The sequence below is a fragment of the Indicator indicator genome, chromosome 9 (genome assembly GCF_027791375.1).
Source record: "Indicator indicator isolate 239-I01 chromosome 9, UM_Iind_1.1, whole genome shotgun sequence".
Classification (NCBI taxonomy): Eukaryota; Metazoa; Chordata; class Aves; order Piciformes; family Indicatoridae; genus Indicator; species Indicator indicator.
This window is the reverse complement of record NC_072018.1, coordinates 31,981,871-32,000,940: the sequence shown is the minus strand read 5'-3', so window position 1 is coordinate 32,000,940 and position 19,070 is coordinate 31,981,871. Positions and strand designations below refer to the sequence as shown.

Here is a 19,070-nt window from a genome sequence, read left to right as displayed (position 1 = left end):
TTGCAGATAGTGCTAGCAGCCTGCAGGCTTTGATTGTGAGCCAAAGACAGCTTGGCTTGGAGCTGCTGTCAGGAAAGTCAGATACCAGCTCCGTTTGCACAGGCTGAGGGCCAGGCTGAGGGATTCATGGAAGTGATTCAAGCAGGCTTCCCGGTGCTGCCCCGCCATGAATGGAAGCTCTTTGCAGCTGTCTGACTACAGAGCCAGGCTGAGATCATGCCAGGGTCTCCCAGAGGACCATCAATTGGTCAGTGGCAAATTGCACCACATGTGTGATTTATAAATCCATCTGACAATGGGTCCAGCTTCCCATTTCAGCACGGCATGGGCGGGTTCAGCAAGGTTAATATGTCCTAGATAAGGATGCCTTTGAAACCACAGCTGTGCTGGCACACAAGCCTTGTTTACTGCTGTCACCAAGAGGAACATCATTAGAATCATGAAATAGTTTGGGTTGGGAGGGCCATCCCAACCTCCTTGCAGTAAGCAGGGATCTCTTCAACTAGATCAGGTGGAGATGCAGAAGACTATGGCCTGGGAGTGTTATACCTCCCAGCTTGTCAGCAAGACCAGGTGAGACAGGCTGGGAGGTGTCTCCTGGAGCATCCAAGCTTGCACTGCCAGAGTGCTTTCTGCCAAAGATTACTGCAAGTTGCAGATGATTTCTGCTTTCCTCATGAAATTACATCAAACCTCAACTCAAAACATTTTTATTAGGAAATAGGAACATTTGGGGCAATTCCCTCTCACCTTCCTTTCCCCTCTTGCTTTTGTTTGGCATTGTTAATTTTTTTTTTATGAGAAGTTTTAATTTCTCATTGAAAAGTCAACCTTTCCAGTCAAAAAAACCCCTCCAAAAACAACAACAAAAAAGCCCCTCCTTTTCCCCTTGAAGTTCAGAACCACATTTCTGGCAGCATTCCTTTCCAACACAAATCCATGTTCAAGCAACAACAATAACAAAAATCACTAAGAGCTTGACACTAATATCAAGATGACTCAAAAGACCTCAGTTTCCAGAGCATGCTAAGCTCCTACCCTCTGAAAATCAGTCTTATTCATATCATGGTTAGCCAAAAGCAAGCAAAGAGGTGGAAAAAGTTGCAGTTCCTCAATCTCTGAGCAACCTGATCTACTTAAAAATGCCCCTGCTCCCTGAAAGGAAGGGGAGGAGGATGGACTAGCTGACATTTAAAGGTCCCTTCCAACCTAAAACATTTGATGATTGTGTTCTGAGAATCAGAAGAAATTGCCTGGCAGAGAGATTGATTTCTTGTGCCTTGTAAAGTATTATAATGCCTGAGGACAAGCACCCAAAATAATCACTGCTTAAATCCAGCTGTGAGCAACTGGCAGGGTGAGGTCAGAGTTATTCTACCTCTATCTCATCCTTCCAAGGCAAGCAAACAGAAGCAGATGTAGCAATGGAGTTGTTGTGTTTGGGGACTACCACCATGGGCCAAGACTTGGCTATCCTGCTAGAAGTGCAGGGTTAAAGGTAAGTTTTGACTGCACAGACATCTAGCAGCAACTTTAAAGATGTGGTGCATTCTTAGGGAACACTCCACTCTGATCTGCAGTGCTGTGTTCAGCTCTGGAGTCCACAGCACATGGAAGGCATGGACCTGTTAGAGAGGGTGCAGAGGAAGCCACAAAAAATGATCAGAGGGCTGGACCACCTCTGCTTTGAAGAAAGGCTGAAAGAGCTGGGATTGCTCAGCCCAGAGAAGAGAAGGCTTAGGGAGACCTTATTGCAGCCCTGAAGTAGTTAAAAAGGGGCTTATAGAAAAAATGGGGACAATGTTTTTAGCAGGGTCTGTTGTGGGAGGACAAGGGGTGATGGTTTTAAACGAAAAGAGGGGAGATTTGGACTGATAGAAGGAAGATTTTTTTTTTTTTTTTTTTTTAGCTGAGGGTGGTGAGACACTGACCCAGGTTGCCCAGATTGGTGGTAGAAGCCCAATCCTTGGAAACATTCCAGGTGAGGTTGGGCTCTGAGCAACCTGCTCCGGTTGAAGATGTTCCTACTCACTGCAGAGGAGTTGGGCTAGATGGCCTTTAGAGGTTTCTTTCAATCCAAAGCATTCTGTGCTTCTATATTAAAATGAGAGTCACACAGTGAACAACCCAGCCTGAGGGAAAAATGGATTGGTGACACTGCTGAGACTTAAGCTGAATCCAGAGTTATGCTGCCCTTGCCTGCCTTGTGTTGCTTCCATGAAGATCAACTGTGTAAGGAGGAATTAGGCTTTAGTTATATGTAAATTAAATAAGTCAATCATTTTTGAGGCAATGTTGTAAGAGCTTGAAACTGTGAAACAAGATGCACAACACTGAGATCAACTGAAAAAATAAACACAAAGAATGGGGAAAAAATCAAAATAAAATAAAATAAGAAGCAAAAGCAAGGAAAAAAAACCCAAGGTTTTGATTTTCTGCTAGGTGCTACACTTCTGTAGTCAACCCTTTTGCCTGAGTGAATTTGAAGTGCTCCTAAGGATCTAATTAATCTCTTTTATTCTTTCATGTGATTAAAATGCCTGGATTTGGGGACTTTTCTCTATCAATTCATTTGAACTGCCTTCTTTCATGAGACTATCTCACCTAGCTCACATATCTTGCATGGTTCCTCTCAGCCCATTTTTGCCACACAGGAATAGAGTCAGACAAAGCAGCTGGAAAGCAGCTGCACAGAGAAAGACCTTGGAGTGCTGATGGACAGCAAGTTCTCCATGGAACAACAATGTGCTCTTGTGGCCAAGAGAGCTAATGGGATCCTGGGATGCATCAAGAAAGCTGTGTCCAGCAGGGCTAGGGAAGTTCTTCTACCTCTCTGCTCTGCCCTGATGAGACCAGACCTGGAATCCTGTGTCCAGTTTTGAGCTCCCCAGTTCAAGAGAGACAGAGACCTGCTGGAGAGAATCCAATGGAGAGCCATGAGGATGAGTAGGGAACTTGAGCATCTCCCCTGTGAAGAGAGACTGAGAGCCCTGGGGCTGTTTAGTCTGGAGAAGAGAAGACTGAGAGGGGATCTGATCAAAATCTATCAATAGCTGAGGGGTGGGTGTCAAGTGGAGGGGGTCAGGCTCTTTTGGGTGGTTCACAGTGATAAGACGAGGAACAATGGGTTCAAACTAGAACAGAGAAGATTTCAACTCAACATGAGGAAAAACTTTCCAGTGAGGGTGACAGAGCTCTGGAGCAGGCTGCCCAGGGGGGTTGTGGAGTCTCCTTCTCTGGAGACTTTCCAAACCCACCTGGATGCATTCCTGTGCAGACTACCCTAAGTGATGCTGCTCTGGCAGGGGAGTTGGACCTGATGATCTCTTGAGGTCCCTTCCAACCTCTGATATACTGTGAGACTGTGAAAGCATCATTTGTGGAAATTCAGGAACTGGTAGAGAAAAATAAGAAGTTCCCCAGAGCGTCAGTGTGAATATCCTTCCAAAACTGGAACTGAACCTAACAAGCCCAAACTTTTTTGAGAGCTGAAAATGGCTAACTTGGTATCTAATGCACTTTTTAGCACCTTTCCACTTCTGCCTTCTGGCGTGAAGCAGAAGTAGAAGCCGCCCCCGTGCAGATAGCTTCTGTTGTGCTCCTCACCAGAGTTAAGAAGGTTGATAGAAACACCACGAAGGATAGGTGATGGCTGCTCAGTTGTGGAGGTAGGAGAGGATGGCCACTTGGAAATGTGCCATGAAAACAATTCTGCATAAGAAATCCTAGCTTCTGGGAAAAGGTTGCTTCCACAGAAACACAGCCCCAGTCGCATGGGGGAAGAGCTACGCCTCCCCCCAATTTAATTTTCATAGCAAACATCAATTTTGGAGAACGTTTTGATGGTGCAGGATTTCCTCTGTCTGCTCCACAGCAGAGACCCTCCATCATCAATCACAAGACCACAAGGACCTAGGTCTCCTGTTCCACCTATCCTAATCATTCATCCATTCACTTTTTTTCTTTCCTCGTGTCCTGTCTCCCTTAATTCTCAACTTTTGCCCACATGAGGAACTTTCATAGGTTGCTAACTGCTTTCTTCTAAGCTTCCTCTATTGTTTTCCCTCTCTTCTAATTTTCTCTCACATCTCAAATACTGGATTCAGTTCTGGGCACCCCACCATGAGAGGCACATTGAGATGTTGGAGCATGTCCAAAGAATGGCAACAAATTTGGTGAAGAACAAGTGTTGTGAGGAGCAGCTGAGGGAACTGGGGTTGTTTAGCCTGGAGAAAAGGAGCTTCAGGTGCTTGCTGTGTACAACTACCTGAGAGGAGCAAGGTGGGGTTAGTCTATTCTCCCTTTTAACTAAGTAGAGGAAAAGAAGAAATGGCCTCAAGTAGTGCCAGGGGAGATTTAGGCTGGACATTAGGAAAAATTTCTTCACCAAAAGGATTATCAAGGCCTGAAACACCTTTCATAGGGAAGTGATGGAGTCACCATCCCTGGAGAGATTTAAAAGATGTGTAGATATCTGAGCTGACAGGGTTTAGTGATGGACTAGGCAATGCTGGGTTTATGGTCGGGCTCTGTGATCTTAGAAGTCTTTTCCATGCTGAATGATTCTATGATTCTCTCTCTCCTTAATCTGCAAAACTTCTTCGACAGATATGTATACAAGTTGCTGTCAAAGACTGGGCAGAGGGAGCAGAGTGCTTCCTGCTAATAGGCAATCATCTACCAAACACCATCTGCGCCCTGCAGATAATTGCAGAGGTGGATGAAGCCAACAGTCTCCAAGCAGGGGCTCTGTGCATCCTTATTTTGTACTCTTGTTCTCTTTGTAGCCTCTCTGGGCTCTCTGATGCCTGCTATTTCCTCTGAAATCTTCAGCTAACTGGGAATCACACCCACAGATTATCATGCTGCAGGCAGGGCAGCAGGCAGGGAAATCTCATGTAGTTCATAGAATCACAGAATGGTCTGGGTTGGAAGGGACCTCCAAAGGTCATCTAGTCCAACCCCCTCTACAATCAGCAGGGGCATCCTCAACTAGATCAGGCTGCCCAGAGTCCTGTGGAGCCTCACCTTGAATATCTCCAGGGATGGGGCCACAACCACCTCCCTAGGCAACCTGTCCCAGTGTTCTATTACACTCATGGTAAAGAACTTGATGTCTCAGGTGTCACTTTGCTCAACCAGTGAAGAACAACTGCATTTCCCTCTTAATTTCTGTGCTGAACAGGGGAAGCTGGCAGCTACAGACAGTGATGTTAGCTGAATCCTCCAAAACACACTGATCAGCTCACCAGCTGGCAATACTGCATGACACAGAAACTGCATATCTGCAACACAGATTCACAGAGTCATACAATGGCTGGGGTTGGAAGGGACCTCCAAAGGTCAACATGATGGCTCATTGTCAAGAGCTGCTGTTGGGCTCCCAACACCTTGCAAAACCCCATGGGAAGGTGAAAAAAAAAAAACAACACAACCAGCAATTCAGCAAAAAATCTTACCTTGCACAGAGGCTTGGTTTAGATGAGAGACATTGATAAATTGTCTGCCCTGTGGTGGAAATAGAAAGTAAAAAGCAAGACATATATTACATTGCTGTGTTTGCAGAAGACTTGCTCTCAGCTTCACAGAGAAGTGGGAGTCTGATGCTGAGCCCACTGGAGTCAGTGGATAGCTCCAGCATCTGACCCCATATGTGTCATGGTGGCCTTGGCCCATTTGGTTGTTCATAGCTGTCTTGACTGTTGGCTGGAATAAGCCTTGGCTCCATCTGAATAAAAGCACAGACCTGCTACCCACTCACACAGACCCTGATCCATCTAACTCTTGTTCACTGAGGCCAGTTTCTGGATCAGTGGGGGATGAGACATGGATACTCTCATTGAGACATGCCCATTGACATATTGCTTGTGGCAGAAAAATGAGGACACTCTTTGCCATAAGGATCCCAAAGCTCATGGAATACCCTTTGCTCAGGGATATGTTTAAAAAAGCAGAGGAAGTAACTCCATTGGCAAATCACACAGCAGCAAAGTGTTGCAGCTCTTCTAGGCACGCTTCTAAGATGTTGTCCTCATTCCAAATGGGGTCTGGCCCAGACCCTGCAGGTGGCCAATTATCCACAGACCATCCTCATCAGCAACTGGGATGCAACCATCTCGTGTTGTGGGCTAAGAGTTTAATACTATGGAAATGACCTGGTGGGCTCTGTTGGCATCTCCTCAACTTCAAACACCAGTCCTGTGATCAGTCCAAGGAGCAGGACCTAGTGACCCCAGTGGGTGTTTAACCACTGCTGGGTGTTTGTTTAACCACTGCTGGATGTTTTCATACACATGCAAAAGGAGTGAACTACAGATGCTGAACTAAAAACATCTTTTCCTAACTTCCTTCCTTTTCTCTCCACATCACCCTCTGACTCCTACTCAGCAGCACTGTCTGGTGGGAATCATAGAATTGTCAGGGATCATCCAGTTCCAACCCCACTGCCATGGGCAGGGATACCTCACACTAGATCAGGGTGCCCAGAGCCACATCCAGCCTGGCCTTAAAAACCCACTGGCCTTTCTAATTTAACTGGAAGAAATATAGACTTCCCCTGATATGTGAGGGCTGAATGCCCATTGCAGAAAAAATAGAAGTGTCAGAAAGTGATTGATGGTAGCATATTTGCACTGAGAGCAGCTTCTCTCCAGTGAGCTGGAGAGAAGGAAATTTAGGCAAAGGGTATCTTGGTCAATCTGACATCTGCTGTCATGAAAACTGGACTTGATAACCATGGCAGAGCTCAGAAGTTAAACTAAAGGAGTGCAAAACCTCTCAACCTGTCAGCAAAAGCAATGACAGGCAATTCCTCCCCCCTTTCAGAGCTCAAGACCTGAGATAATTTTCACGTCACAGGTGCACCTAGAATGGTTCCTGTGCTGGCTGCTGAGAAGACAACTTTGTGCCCTCTGTACAACAGCAGACAGACAAAGTGATTTCCCAGGTTTAACCAACAAGTTTGTCCTTTGAGGTTGCCTGCATCCTCACCTGTGTCCATGCAAGCAGAGGCTGTATGAACTCAAAGGGAGCAGCAGGTGTTCAGCATCCCTCACCCTCATAACCCAACACAGATTAGCTGTAGGCCTTCTGCAGTCAACCTGTTGTCCTTCCTGATGATAAAGTTTCCTTTGTGGTCTGAAGTTTTGAATTGCAGCCTGAATCTGGCTCAGCTGTGTTCTCTTTGCAGGTCAGCACCATCAGCTTGGTTTGCAGACTGCTGAGGGCAGCAGCCTAGTCTAAAAGACATGGGGGGAACCTGTGTCCAAGTGAGTCAGTGGCTTTTGCACTTCTCACGTTGTCTCCTGCCCTACTTCATAGCCCAGTCCATGTAAACTGTTGTGCCAGACTCAATATGACATAGAGCATCTCCTCTAAGATTATCCAGTCCAACCATTAACCCAACACCACCATGGCCATTAAACCATGTCCCAAAGGGCCATGGCCACACCTTTCTTGAACACCTCCAGGGATGGGGACTCCACCACCTCCCTGGGCAGCCTGTTCCAATGCCTGACCACTCTTGCAGGAAAGAATTTTTTTACCTAATATCAACCTACACCTCCCCTGGCACAATTTCAGGCTGTTTCTTCTCGTTCTATCACCTGATACTTGAGAGAAGTGACCAACCCCCACATCACTCCTTTCAGGGAGCTGTAGAGAGCAATGAGGTCTCCTTCTCTTCTGCAGACTGAGCAATCCCAGTTCCTTCAGCCACTCCCCATAAGGCTTGTCCTCTAGACCCTTCAGCAGCTTTGTTGTCCTTCTCTGGACATGCTCCAGCACCTCAATGTCCTTCCTGTAGTGAGGGGCCCAAAACTGAACATAGTAGTCAAGGGGCAGCCTCACCAGTGCCAAGCACAGGGGCACGATCACTTCCCTACTCCTGCTGGCCATACCTAGCCCACTCAGACAATTCTTGGCCATGACATAACCCCAAAGAGAAAGTTGCATCATTTTGGATATAGCAAAAAGCCCCAGAGCAGGAAAGGGTTGACTGAACTTGAAATATTAAGAAGCTGGTGGGGGGAAGCCAGGCATAAGCATTTGTTTCCCACCCTTTGATCAATATTTCCCAAGTGGTGCCCAAGATTCCTGCTGGTACACACAAGTATGGCCTGCATCACTCCAAACACTAATTGAACTGTGGAGGATTCCCAAAGGACATGGCACTGGAGGCTTACCTTGGGTGGGGCAGGAGGAGGTTTGCTTTTGTTTCTTGGGTTGTTTCCAGAAGTGTGTTTTTCATTGGACATCAGCTGAGTTTTGCTCCCAAGCAAGCCCATCCTGTAAAGAAGACCACAAATAACATTTTATTTTTGTAATGAGACTGCTCTTGGGGAAAGGGGCAGGCTCTGGAGGACAAAAGAGTCTCCTCATTCATGAAGAACAAGCTGGGAAAGATGAGAATGCAGAGCAATGGGACAGTGGAGAGAAGATTCTACAATCCTACCAATCATCCCATCTACAGTTCTACTGCTGCCTCAGACCTTGTGAACCCCACAGTTTCTGTCCCCACACAAGTTTAGTGTTTCACACTTTGCAGATGAGACTTAGAACAGACACTGTAAGTCACCAGAAAAAAATGGGCACAAATGACTGCTTGGGCTATGTCCTCTGTGAAGCAGAGATCCCCAGCATTGAACAGACTTAGGATCATAGAAGCATAGAATTGTTTTGGTTGGAAAATACCTTTATGATCACTGCATCCAACCATTATGTAACTCTACCAAGTCTGGTGCTAAACCACGTCCCATTGGAACTTGTTAAAATGGATTTCAAAATGAATTAGGATATTTATAAATATTCATAGAGGTAGAAGGATGTGCCCAGAAACGCAAGCTCAGATTTCATTACATGCTTCAACAAATCATTTACTTAACCTGGTTTGATTTTCAGACAGGTTGGACACATCACTGGCAACTTCTCTGCATAGGCTTAGATGTCCACCTTTACCTGACACCTTCTAAAATCTGAACTTTAATTAAAATATTTTTGAAGTGAAGTATTCTATTGAATCTAAAAGTTCTCCCTAACATAAGAAACCGCTAATAAGATTTTTTTTTTTAAATTGTGTAGAGTGGGATGAATTAGTTGCATTACTTTGCTGTAGATACACTGCTCCAGAGAATTCAGAGATTGCAGTAGAGTGATATAACAAGAAACAAAGCTTAAGATTACATTTAGGTGAGTACATGCTGGCACTGTCTAAACTTCCCCTGCAGTCAGTGGATATCTAATCAGTAAAGACAGTGCTGCATAGAAAGAGATTGCTGCAGAGAAGGGTGATACCACATGCATGCATTGCTGCAGGGTCAAAGAAGCATTGCTGGAGATCCTGGGGAGTATCCTTGTGCTGAGCTGTTCAGATGAACCATAGAATCATAGAATCATAGAATCAGTCAGGGTTGGAAGGGACCACAAGGATCATCCAGTTCCAACCCCCTGCCATGGGCAGGGACACCTCACACTACATCAGGCTGGCCAGAGCCTCATCCAGCCTGGCCTTAAACACCTCCAGGCATAGGGCCCCAACCACCTCCCTGCACAACCCATTCCAGGCTCTCACCACTCTCATGGGGAAGAACTTCTTCCTCACATCCAGCCTGAATCTCCCCACTTCCAGCTTTATTCCAAACCAGGGTTTCAAGAGTCCCTGGACCAAGAACTAGCTGTACTGATGCTGCTCAGTGCTTTCTGTAGGTCATGTCCCTCCCTTGCAGCAAAGGAAGCACAGATGTGGTAGCCACCTGCCTGGTACCAGTCCCACCATTCCTCATGCTTAAGCAGCACAGAAACACACTTGGTTTGTCCACAGAGGCATGGGATCTCATGCCACACTTTGGAGGACTCAAAGAAGCTTAGGAAGTCAAATATGGCATAGCTGGCCTCCATCCTGCCTGTAAGCTGTGGTAGTTTTAGGCTCTACCTTTAAAATTTTCCACAGATCTTGAACAGAAAGTGGTAGAATGTAAATAAATCACTATTGGGTGTAAAAAGGAAAACAATGATAAGTTCTAAACAAATCCCACTGGACAGATATCTTCCACAAAACTTAGATGGGCAAACTATCTCTCTTTTGGCTTCCTTGCTCTGGGACACCCTAACTTGCTTCTGCTTGACCTTGGCTGTGTTTTGTTTTGGCTGAGTATTCTAACAAAATATCTCTCTGCTCTTTTCTCTTGTCCCTTTGTGTCCAGGGGAGTAAGGAGGAGGGCAGGGAGTGGGAAGCTATTAGCAGCTCCCCTGGCTTTTGGTCAGGGAGGGGTTCTTGTGCTGTTTATCAATTGTAAATACCTGTGAATATTGTAAATATTGTCTATTTTGTACATATTCATTGTAGATTGTAGTTTTGCTTGTAAATACAGCTTTATTTTGAGGTCTCTTCCAGCCTTCTTGATTCTATGATTCTATGATTATTTGCTTCCAACCTGAGCTGGTCTGGCAATTTAATGTTTGGGGGGGAATTTTCAACCCCCCACATATGCCTACAGCTTGATTCAGTGGTCCATGTGCAATGTCTCAGTCTCTTTTGATGTGCTCTCTGATCTCACAAGCTGTGGGTCTCCCACACATCATAGATTAGGTTTTCCCACCCAGGGAACAGGTTGCCACCAGAGAGGTGGTAGCTATCCCATCTCTGGAGACATTCCAGGTCAGGTTGCATGGGACTCTGAGCAACCTGCTCTAGTCAAAGATGTCCCTGGTCACTGCAGGTGGGTTGTACTAGATGATCTTTAAAGTGTCCTTCCAACCTGAACCATTTTGTGATTCTGTGAATGGTCACCTTTCCATCAGAGCTAGGGGAGGTGAGTCAGCAATGTGCTTTGACCACCAATCATCTCACCAGGGAACATAACCTACAGGAGTAAACCATCAAGATGAACTTGGAACCTCAGGAGACACCGAGGTCCAGTAGAGGTAGACACAAACCTTAACTGATCATGGGATTTGGAGACCTTCCTTGGCCCCACTCTCAGCACAGAATCATAGAATGATTTAGGTTGGAAGGTGCTTTTTACTGATCATCTAATCCAACCCCTAGGTCACCTCCTTCAATCCCTATGTTCTGAGTACCCAGAGTGGGCTAAAGCAAACAGGACAGCATCGAATTGGACTGGCTGGGCCCAATTACTCCTTTTGTTGAGGCAGAGCAGAGGATACCTGAGCCAAGCCAAGCACTGCAAGAATGTGTCACAGAATCAGCCAGGTTGGAAGAGACCTCCAAGATCATCAAGTCCAATGCATCACCCAACCCTATCTAATCAACTAGACCATGGGACTAAATGCTTCATCCAGTCTCTTCTTAAACACCTCCAGGGATGCTGACCCCACCACCTCCCTGGGCAGCCCATTCCAATGGGCAATCTCTCTTTTTGTGAAGAACTTCTTTCTCAGATGAAGCCTAAACTTGCCCCTGCACAGCTTGAGACTGTGAACTCTTGTTCTGGTGCTGGTTGCCTGGGAGAAGAGACCAACCCCCACCTGGCTACAACCTCCCTTCAGGTAGTTGTAGACAGCAATGAGGTCTCCCCTGAGCCTCCTCTTCTCCAGGCTAAACACCCCCAGCTCCCTCAGCCTCTCCTCACAGGGCTATGTTCCAGACCCCTCCCCAGCTTTGTTGTCCTTCCCTGGACACATTCCAGCATTTCAACATCTTCCTTAAACTGAGGGGTCCAGAACTGGACACAGCACTCAAGGTGTGACCTGACCAGTGCTGTGTACAGGGATACAATGACCTCCCTGCTCCTGCTGGCCACACTATTCCTGATCCAGGCCAGGATGCCATTGGCCTTCTTGGCCACCTGAGCACACTGCTGGCTCATGTTCAGCCTGCTGTGAACCAGTAGCCCCAGGTCTATCTCATCTTTGTGGTAAGCAGCCCTGCACCATGGGCACATCACCCACTGCCACTGGCTGGTTTCCGCTACCAGAGCAGGGGAGCTCAAAAGTAGTTTCGGATGTGAACGCAGCAATGTCTTTTGCAGCAGGGATGTGCAAGACACAGACAAACCTCCTTAGAATTGCAGGGGCAGGTGAGGGGAAAAAACAAGAGAGAATCATAGAATTGTCAGGGTTGAAAGGGACCTCAAGGATCATCTAGTTCCAACCCCCCTGTGTGGGCAGAGACACCTCACACTACATCAGGTTGCTCGGAGCCACATCCAGCCTGGCCTTAAAACCTTCCAGGGATGAGGCTTCCACAACCTCCCTGGGCAACCTGTGCCAGTGTCTCACCACCCTCATGGGGAAGAATTCTCCCTAACACCAAATCTGAATCTACCTATTCCTAGTTTTGCTCCATTTCCCGTAGTCCTAACACTCCCTCACACCCTAAGAAGTCCCTCCCCAGCTTTCTTGCAGCCCCCTTCAGATCCTGGAAGGCCACAAAAAGGTCTCCTCAGAGCCTTCTCTTCTCCAGACTGAACAGCCCCAACTTCATAGGAGTCTAGTAGAAAAGCAGAAGTCTTGCCTCACCATTTGGCTCACCCCCACGAAACTGTGCCATGACAAAATAGGTCAAGACCAAACCAAACCAGCAGTGGCTCAGTGTGAGGACAGCTCCATCCCCCACCCTAACCCAGCAACATCACGAACTGAGCCACCTCTCCATGCAGATTCTAGGGTGGATCCAACAGATCATTATCATACTTCACCAAGATTAGGCAGTTCACTTCATCTTAAAACTTAGAATCATGGAATCACAGAATCAGTCAGGGTTGGAAGGGACCTCAAGGGTCATCCAGTTCCAACCCCCCTGCCATGGGCAGGGACACCTCACACTACATCAGGCTGGCCAGAGCCTCATCCAGCCTGGCCTGAAACACCTCCAGAGATGGGGCCTCAAAACTTGACAGTGTCTCCGGTTTTTTTTTTTTTTTTTTTACTTTTAGAAAACCCAATTTTAAAAGGAAATGACATTTAAACCCCTAGAAAAAATTACTTTGAAGACACAGATATAGCTAGTTATGAAGAGATTTAAATTCTGAATTTCTCTTTCTCTGCTTAGCAGAAAGAATTACTGAAATAAATTCAATTGATACAATAATTTAAGTATTGTAGAGCTGCATTTTTTCCTTCAGCAAGCAGGAAAAAAAAATCAATAGAAAGAAATAATTTCTCTGAGTTCTAGACACATTCTAGATGCATTAAATTCTCTCTCTCTTTGTTGATTGTTTTTTTTTTTCCTCAAAAAAATAACTTTTCAATACATTTCCTGACCTGGTGCCCTTGGATTGCTTTACAAGACACAAACCCAGAGAACTGTTGATGATGTTGGTGAGATCAATTACCTAAATAGGAATGAAAATTTGCTACCAAAGTGTTTTCTGTTGTGGTTGTTTTCTACTTTTTTTCTGGGGTTCGGTCAGGTTCTTTTTTTTTCAATGGTTTGGTTGCTAGGAGGTGGTTAGGAGACAGCCACACACGAGTGTGCTGTGCTATAAACAACACTGGCCATGCAGAAGCTGCCTCTTGGAGGCAGAAGGTGGAGGCTACAGCCACTATCCTTTAGGATACAGTGGACAAAGTCTTGCTGAAGACCTCTTCCTGCAGGTGGGAGGGCAGTGAGAGTCCCTGTGGTGACACACACAGAGCTGCTTCTTCAGTTCATTCCTCATTCCCCATTCCCTTCTGTGTGCCCAGTTGTTATTCATCAACATCCTACCCAGTGACTTTAACACAGAATATTGTTTTTTTTCTCTATTTTCCACTAAAATTTCCTGGGGTGGGGAAAAGAAAAAAAAAAAAAGCCAGCATTCTGTGTGAAATTGCCACCCTTGAAAAAGTTCTGTCACAAACCCACCAGGCATATTATCATAGAATCATAGAATCACAGAATCAACCAGGTTGGAAGAGACCTCCAAGATCATCCAGTCCAACCTATCACCCAGCCCTAAGCAATCAACCAGACCATGGCACCAAGTGCCTCATCCAGGCTTCTCTTGAACATCTCCAGGGATGGTGACTCCACCACCTCCCTGGGCAGCACATTCCAATGGCAAATCTCTCTCTCTGTGAAGAACTTCCTCCTAATATCCAGCCTATACCTCCCCTGGCACAGCTTGAGACTGTGTCCTCTTGTTCTGGTGCTGGTTGCCTGGGAGAAGAGACCAACCCCCACCTGGCTACAACCTCCTTTCAGGTAGTTGTAGACAGCAATGAGGTCACCCCTGAGCCTCCTCTTCTCCAGGCTAAACACCCCCAGCTCCCTCAGCCTCTCCTCACAGGGCTGTGCTCCAGGCCCCTCACCCTTCTCTGGACACATTCCAGCACAAGGGTTGATTTTCATGGTCAAAAGCTGCTTCTCAATAGGACCAGGCTGGACGTGGAGGAATTGCTGCAATACACAAAGTCCCAGTGAAGAGCTCAGAGGAAGAGGCAGCATGGGTTTTTCTGGGAAGTGAAGTAGCTGCCTGGCATCCTTGCTGGAGAGGTGGGAATGTGGAATCATAGAATGGGTTGGTTGGAAGGGATCTTTAAAGGTCATCTAGTCCAACCTCACTGCAATGAGCAGGCACATCTTCAGCTAGATCAGGTTACCCAGAGCCTTGTCCAACCTGACCTGGGATGTTTCCAGGGATGGGGCTTTTACCACCTCTCTGGACAACCTGTGTCACTGTTTCATCACCCTCAGTGTAGAAGATTCCTTCCTTCTGCCTAGTCTGAATCTCCTCTTGCTTTTAGAAACACATTGCCCCTTGTTCTGTCACAACAGGCCCCCAGGAAGTACTGAAAGGCTTCAATAAGGTCTCCCTGGAGCCCTTTCTTCTCCAAGCTGAAAACCCCCAATTCTCTCAGCCTGTCCTCATAGTATAAGTCTTCTAGTTACCTGATCATTTCTGTGGGACACCTCTTGACCTGCTCCAACAAGTCCATGTCTCTCCTGTGCTGAAGATCCCAGACTTGAACACAGCACTGCAGGTGAGGTTTCACCAGAGCAGAGCAGAGCAGAGCAGAGCAGAAGGGTAGAATCCCCTCCCTGTACCTGCTGGCTGCACTGCTTTGGATGCAGTCCAGGGTAGAGTTGAACCTTTAAAGGTCATCTAGTTCAAACCCCCCCAGCCCAGGGCACCCAGAGGACAAATCCTCCTGTGTGCTCCTGTGATTTCCCTCTTGGTGAGGGGCTTACATTGCAGAAATAAACTTGGAACCCATTAGCTTGTTTTGGGCTCTCCTGCTGCCATCCTAGCCAGCTTGCCATTTCTGTGGGAATTTCAGCCTGACCTGGATCTGAAATCTTTCTTAGGCCATGCTTTGCAGGTGAAGCTAGCCCAAGAAAACAAGCCAAGCAGAAAATCTGGCAGCTCCAGCCCTTTCTGAAGAGTTGGGATGTCCCATGGGAGAAGATTGTGTGTGAGACTTGGGGGTGGGAGCACACAGATTTCCAGAACCCTGAGTTTAAGCAGACGCAAAAAGTTTCTTGACAGGGAGGGGGAAAAAGATTAAAAAAGGTAATAAAAGCTTCTTGCTTTCTCCAGAAGTAGAAAACAGCTGTCTGTTGCCAGAGTGGCCATTTGCTAATCAAAACATCTGTCTGGAGGACAAATGTCTGCTTACATTGAGCATGGCACCCTGCTGGAACCTGGCAGATGCTTGGCTGAGCTGCAAGAAGCTGCCAGCCAGGAAGCAGAGCTAGAGCACAGGGTGCTCAGAGAGGAGGAGAGCAGCAGAGCAGAGTGCTTGTCCCACCTCCCTTAAACATGCTCTCCTCATGAGCTCACCCCAGGCATTGCACTGGCCAGGTAGGGATGGCTTTGCAGGACCTGAGGCCCTGCAGCACAGGCAGGAGGCATACATGGATGCCAGGGAAGGAGGAGGATGGAGCCAGGGAAGCAGGCACATCTCTTTGGGTGCCTAGAGCATCTCTGGGGTTCTTCAGGTGTGAGAGGTCTTGCCACAAAATTGCATTGCTCAATGCAATTTCTGCAGTGGCTGGAATTTCAACCCAAATGGCAACTCAGTTCTGTCTGCTTCCCAAGATGGGTGTGGACCAGGCTTGTGGATGGACTATGGATGAGTTGGAGCAGGGAGGGGGAGGTCCTCCCTGGAGGCCACCTCTAGGTGACATCTAAGTGCTCTGGAGTGGGCACAGGCCATGCTTGTTTGGCCAGAAGCCCTGATGCTCTGTCTCACAGCAATTTGAAGGCACACCACAGTGACCTGCAGGGATGTGGGGAGGTCCTGGCTCTCACAGCTCTGGGAACATGAGGAGATGCATGGGATGTTCCTCCACACCTCTACATGTGACCACCCACGTTTCTGCCCTGGAAAAAGCCTCCTGTTCCAGAGGCTGCCTTGTCCTGGCAAGAGGACAGCATTTTGTAGGACTCATTAGCTGTGTTCCAAGAGCAGCAATGAAGCTGGTGGCAAGCTGGTGCTCAGGCACTCAGTGCTATCAGAGACACCCTCCTTCAGTCAGGTCTCATGGGGAATCATGTTTCCTTCCAACATGCTCAGAAGCTGTAGGGAAAGACTTACAGTTCCAGCTTCCCACCTGAGCACCTTCAATCTCTTGGAAAGCCATGTCAGAAACAGCTACTACATGCCACTGTCCTCTCCCTACTTGTCACAGCCACATCCAGCCTTCCCCACACATGCACCCTCTTTCCCCCTTAGGCCCTGGAGGGACAGAGGAGGGTGAGAGCAGCAGGCTGTGCACACTCGGCACTGATTTGTCCTCTTCTCCTTTTGCAGTAAACCAAGGGAAGAGCATCCATGCAAACCATCCCACTCGAGCAGCCCCGTCATTTCTCTGCCCCACAGAGCATGCTGGGCATCACCTGGAGACAGGCTGGGAGACAGGAAGAGGACAGAGGAAGAGCTGCTGGATTTCTCCTCACCCTCAGGGGGATGTGGATGGGTGGTAGGATGTTCCCTACTTGCCTGCTTCCTACGCTGCTGCTCCTGGAGACTCGATCGGAGGACGAGCGAGCCGCTGGTCGGACCCATGACAGATGCTCCATGGGGCTGAGGGCCTTTGTAGAATATCTCTGTTAGAGACCTCTGGTTCCCACCACATCCACACCATCCATGGGACTGACTGCTTTGACTCTTACACCCCCAGACTGCAGGAGCAGCCTGGTTTTGTTTGGGGTTTTTTTTTTTTGGTTTTTTTTTGTTTTTTTTTTTTGCAGGTGCTCTTAATGGGCTTTCTTTTTTTAATCAGGTCTTTGTGTCAGAGCTGATTCTTTCCTTCCCCCCAAGGATTCCTTGCTCTATTTTGAATATAAAAATCATCAGCTGGGAGAGGGGAAGGTGGGAAATGCACTTCCCAGACAAGCTGGCCAATGAAAATAGCAGTGAGGAAGGTGAGAATTCCAAAGGGAATCGAGACACAAGCCCCAGTAAAACCCAGAGGCCATTAGCAGCTGGCATTACAAACAGCCACGGTGGCTGTGAGCAGCTCCTGTTCCCACTCTGCAAACCTGCACATTTTAGGACATGGCTAAGCAAACTGCCTTTGCAAGGGTCTTTCCTTTCTGTGATTAAAAAAAAAACCACAAAAAAAAAAAAAAAAGAGCCCTCCCTCCAGTGAAATGCATCATGTTCCAGCAAGTCCCAACCCTCTATGAACCTACTCAACCATAGCAGCATGGTCTAACGAAATGAAGGCCTGGGCAGGGACTGGTGAGTGACACTGGGGAAGTGACTTTCTCATTCTGCCTCAGCATGTTGAATAGGGAGACTGAAATGCTGCTGTCCTGGGAGACAGATGTTGCATAAGAAGTTGTTTCTACAGGCTCCTGGGGCATAAAGAATTGGCTTCTCCAGGGTGTTTTGAGTGCATTGCTTCAAGCTGTTGCAGAGATGAGCCCCCCCCACCCCCCCACCCCCCAAAAAAACCACTGTGTAAAGCTCTGTGGGTAATTGCATGATGTATTTTTTGTGCTGCGTGGGGCAGGAGGAGGGAAGGGTCTCTTGGACTCAGTCATCTTGAGGCTGGAATGACCTCATGTGTTTTGCACTTCAGCTGCTCTCACTGAGAAGGACAAACACAAGCTGACGTCCACCAAGGATCTTGCACAACCTAAAGGTCGCCCACACACTGCTGGTGTTGTTTACAAGAGGAAAGGCTTGACAGAGAAGATCTAAGCTGAGGACCTTGACCAGCCATAAGACCCAAAGATAAGACAAGGCTGGTTGAGGACATGAGGCTGTGTGAGATGGGAGCAGCTGCTCCAGGGTGCATGTGCCTGATGCCCTGACACTGCTCATGGGGCTGTGAAGTGTCCTTTCCAGTGTGGGGTGGATGTCATGGAGATCAGCCTTGGCTCTGGACTCCTGACAAAGGACAAAAACCTCATGGAGGGCTGCAAGGATGACTCAGTCATAAGCAGGGGTCTGCAAGTACTCAGGGTTCATGCCATGCCTCTTACTCTAGAAGGTCAGCAGAGAGTGACTCTGAAGACAGCCAGAACAGACACCCACCCCATCACCCCTCACCAGGTGTGCTGCAGAGTCAGGCCTGCCCTTTGCATACCAAGGAGATACAGAAATGAGGAAGCCCTTGTAGACTTCTCAGACTTCTCCCTTGCCAGCTTGCATTTTGCCTGCTCAATTCTCCTCCAGCTAAGGGTGGAGGACAGAGATGGAGGTGGTGAAACTGGGGTTGAGGAAGGAGAGGACGTCTTCAGGTTTAGCTGGAGCACTTCATTCTTTAGGACAGTGCCTCATTCTTTGGTGGGGAACATATCTGAGGTACCTGACCTCTCTTTGCAAGGCAAGCTTCACTTCCCATTCCTATGAAAGGGGAAGTTGCTCTTTTAGAAAGCTGCTTGTCATCCACCACTGAGGTGGGCAGGAGGAGCTACCACGAGGTGCAGCAAAGGCTTAGAAATAAGCTAGTGGCTGCCAAGTCATCTTGGCAAACAGAGTGATAGTGTGGCATCTCCAGATAGGAACCTGCTTCTGATTTGAGTCATGGCCCTGATGCTGACAGTGGGAAAACCCAGCAGCTTCAGCCAAGCTGCTGCAAAGACCCTTCCAGCAACAGCCACAATTCAAGCAGCTCAGAAGCAAGAAGTTCAAAGGTTTAGATATGGTGTGGTCTGCTTATTGCACCCCAGGGA

At 47.5% G+C, this 19,070-nt stretch overlaps 1 protein-coding gene across 1 annotated transcript in view; it reads right to left on the bottom strand.

Annotated features, from left to right (window-relative positions):
* BLK (BLK proto-oncogene, Src family tyrosine kinase) overlaps window positions 1-16,964 on the bottom strand; it is a 39,817-nt gene extending 22,853 nt beyond the window's left edge. The window contains exons 1-3 of the mRNA XM_054383686.1: window positions 16,885-16,964; window positions 8,184-8,286; window positions 5,460-5,508 (exon numbers count right to left, since the gene is read on the bottom strand). Of these exons, the coding sequence (XP_054239661.1) occupies window positions 5,460-5,508; window positions 8,184-8,286; window positions 16,885-16,964 (232 nt within the window). The remainder of the gene's footprint in view (window positions 1-5,459; window positions 5,509-8,183; window positions 8,287-16,884) is intronic.
* Between the last annotated feature and the right edge of the window lie 2,106 nt (window positions 16,965-19,070).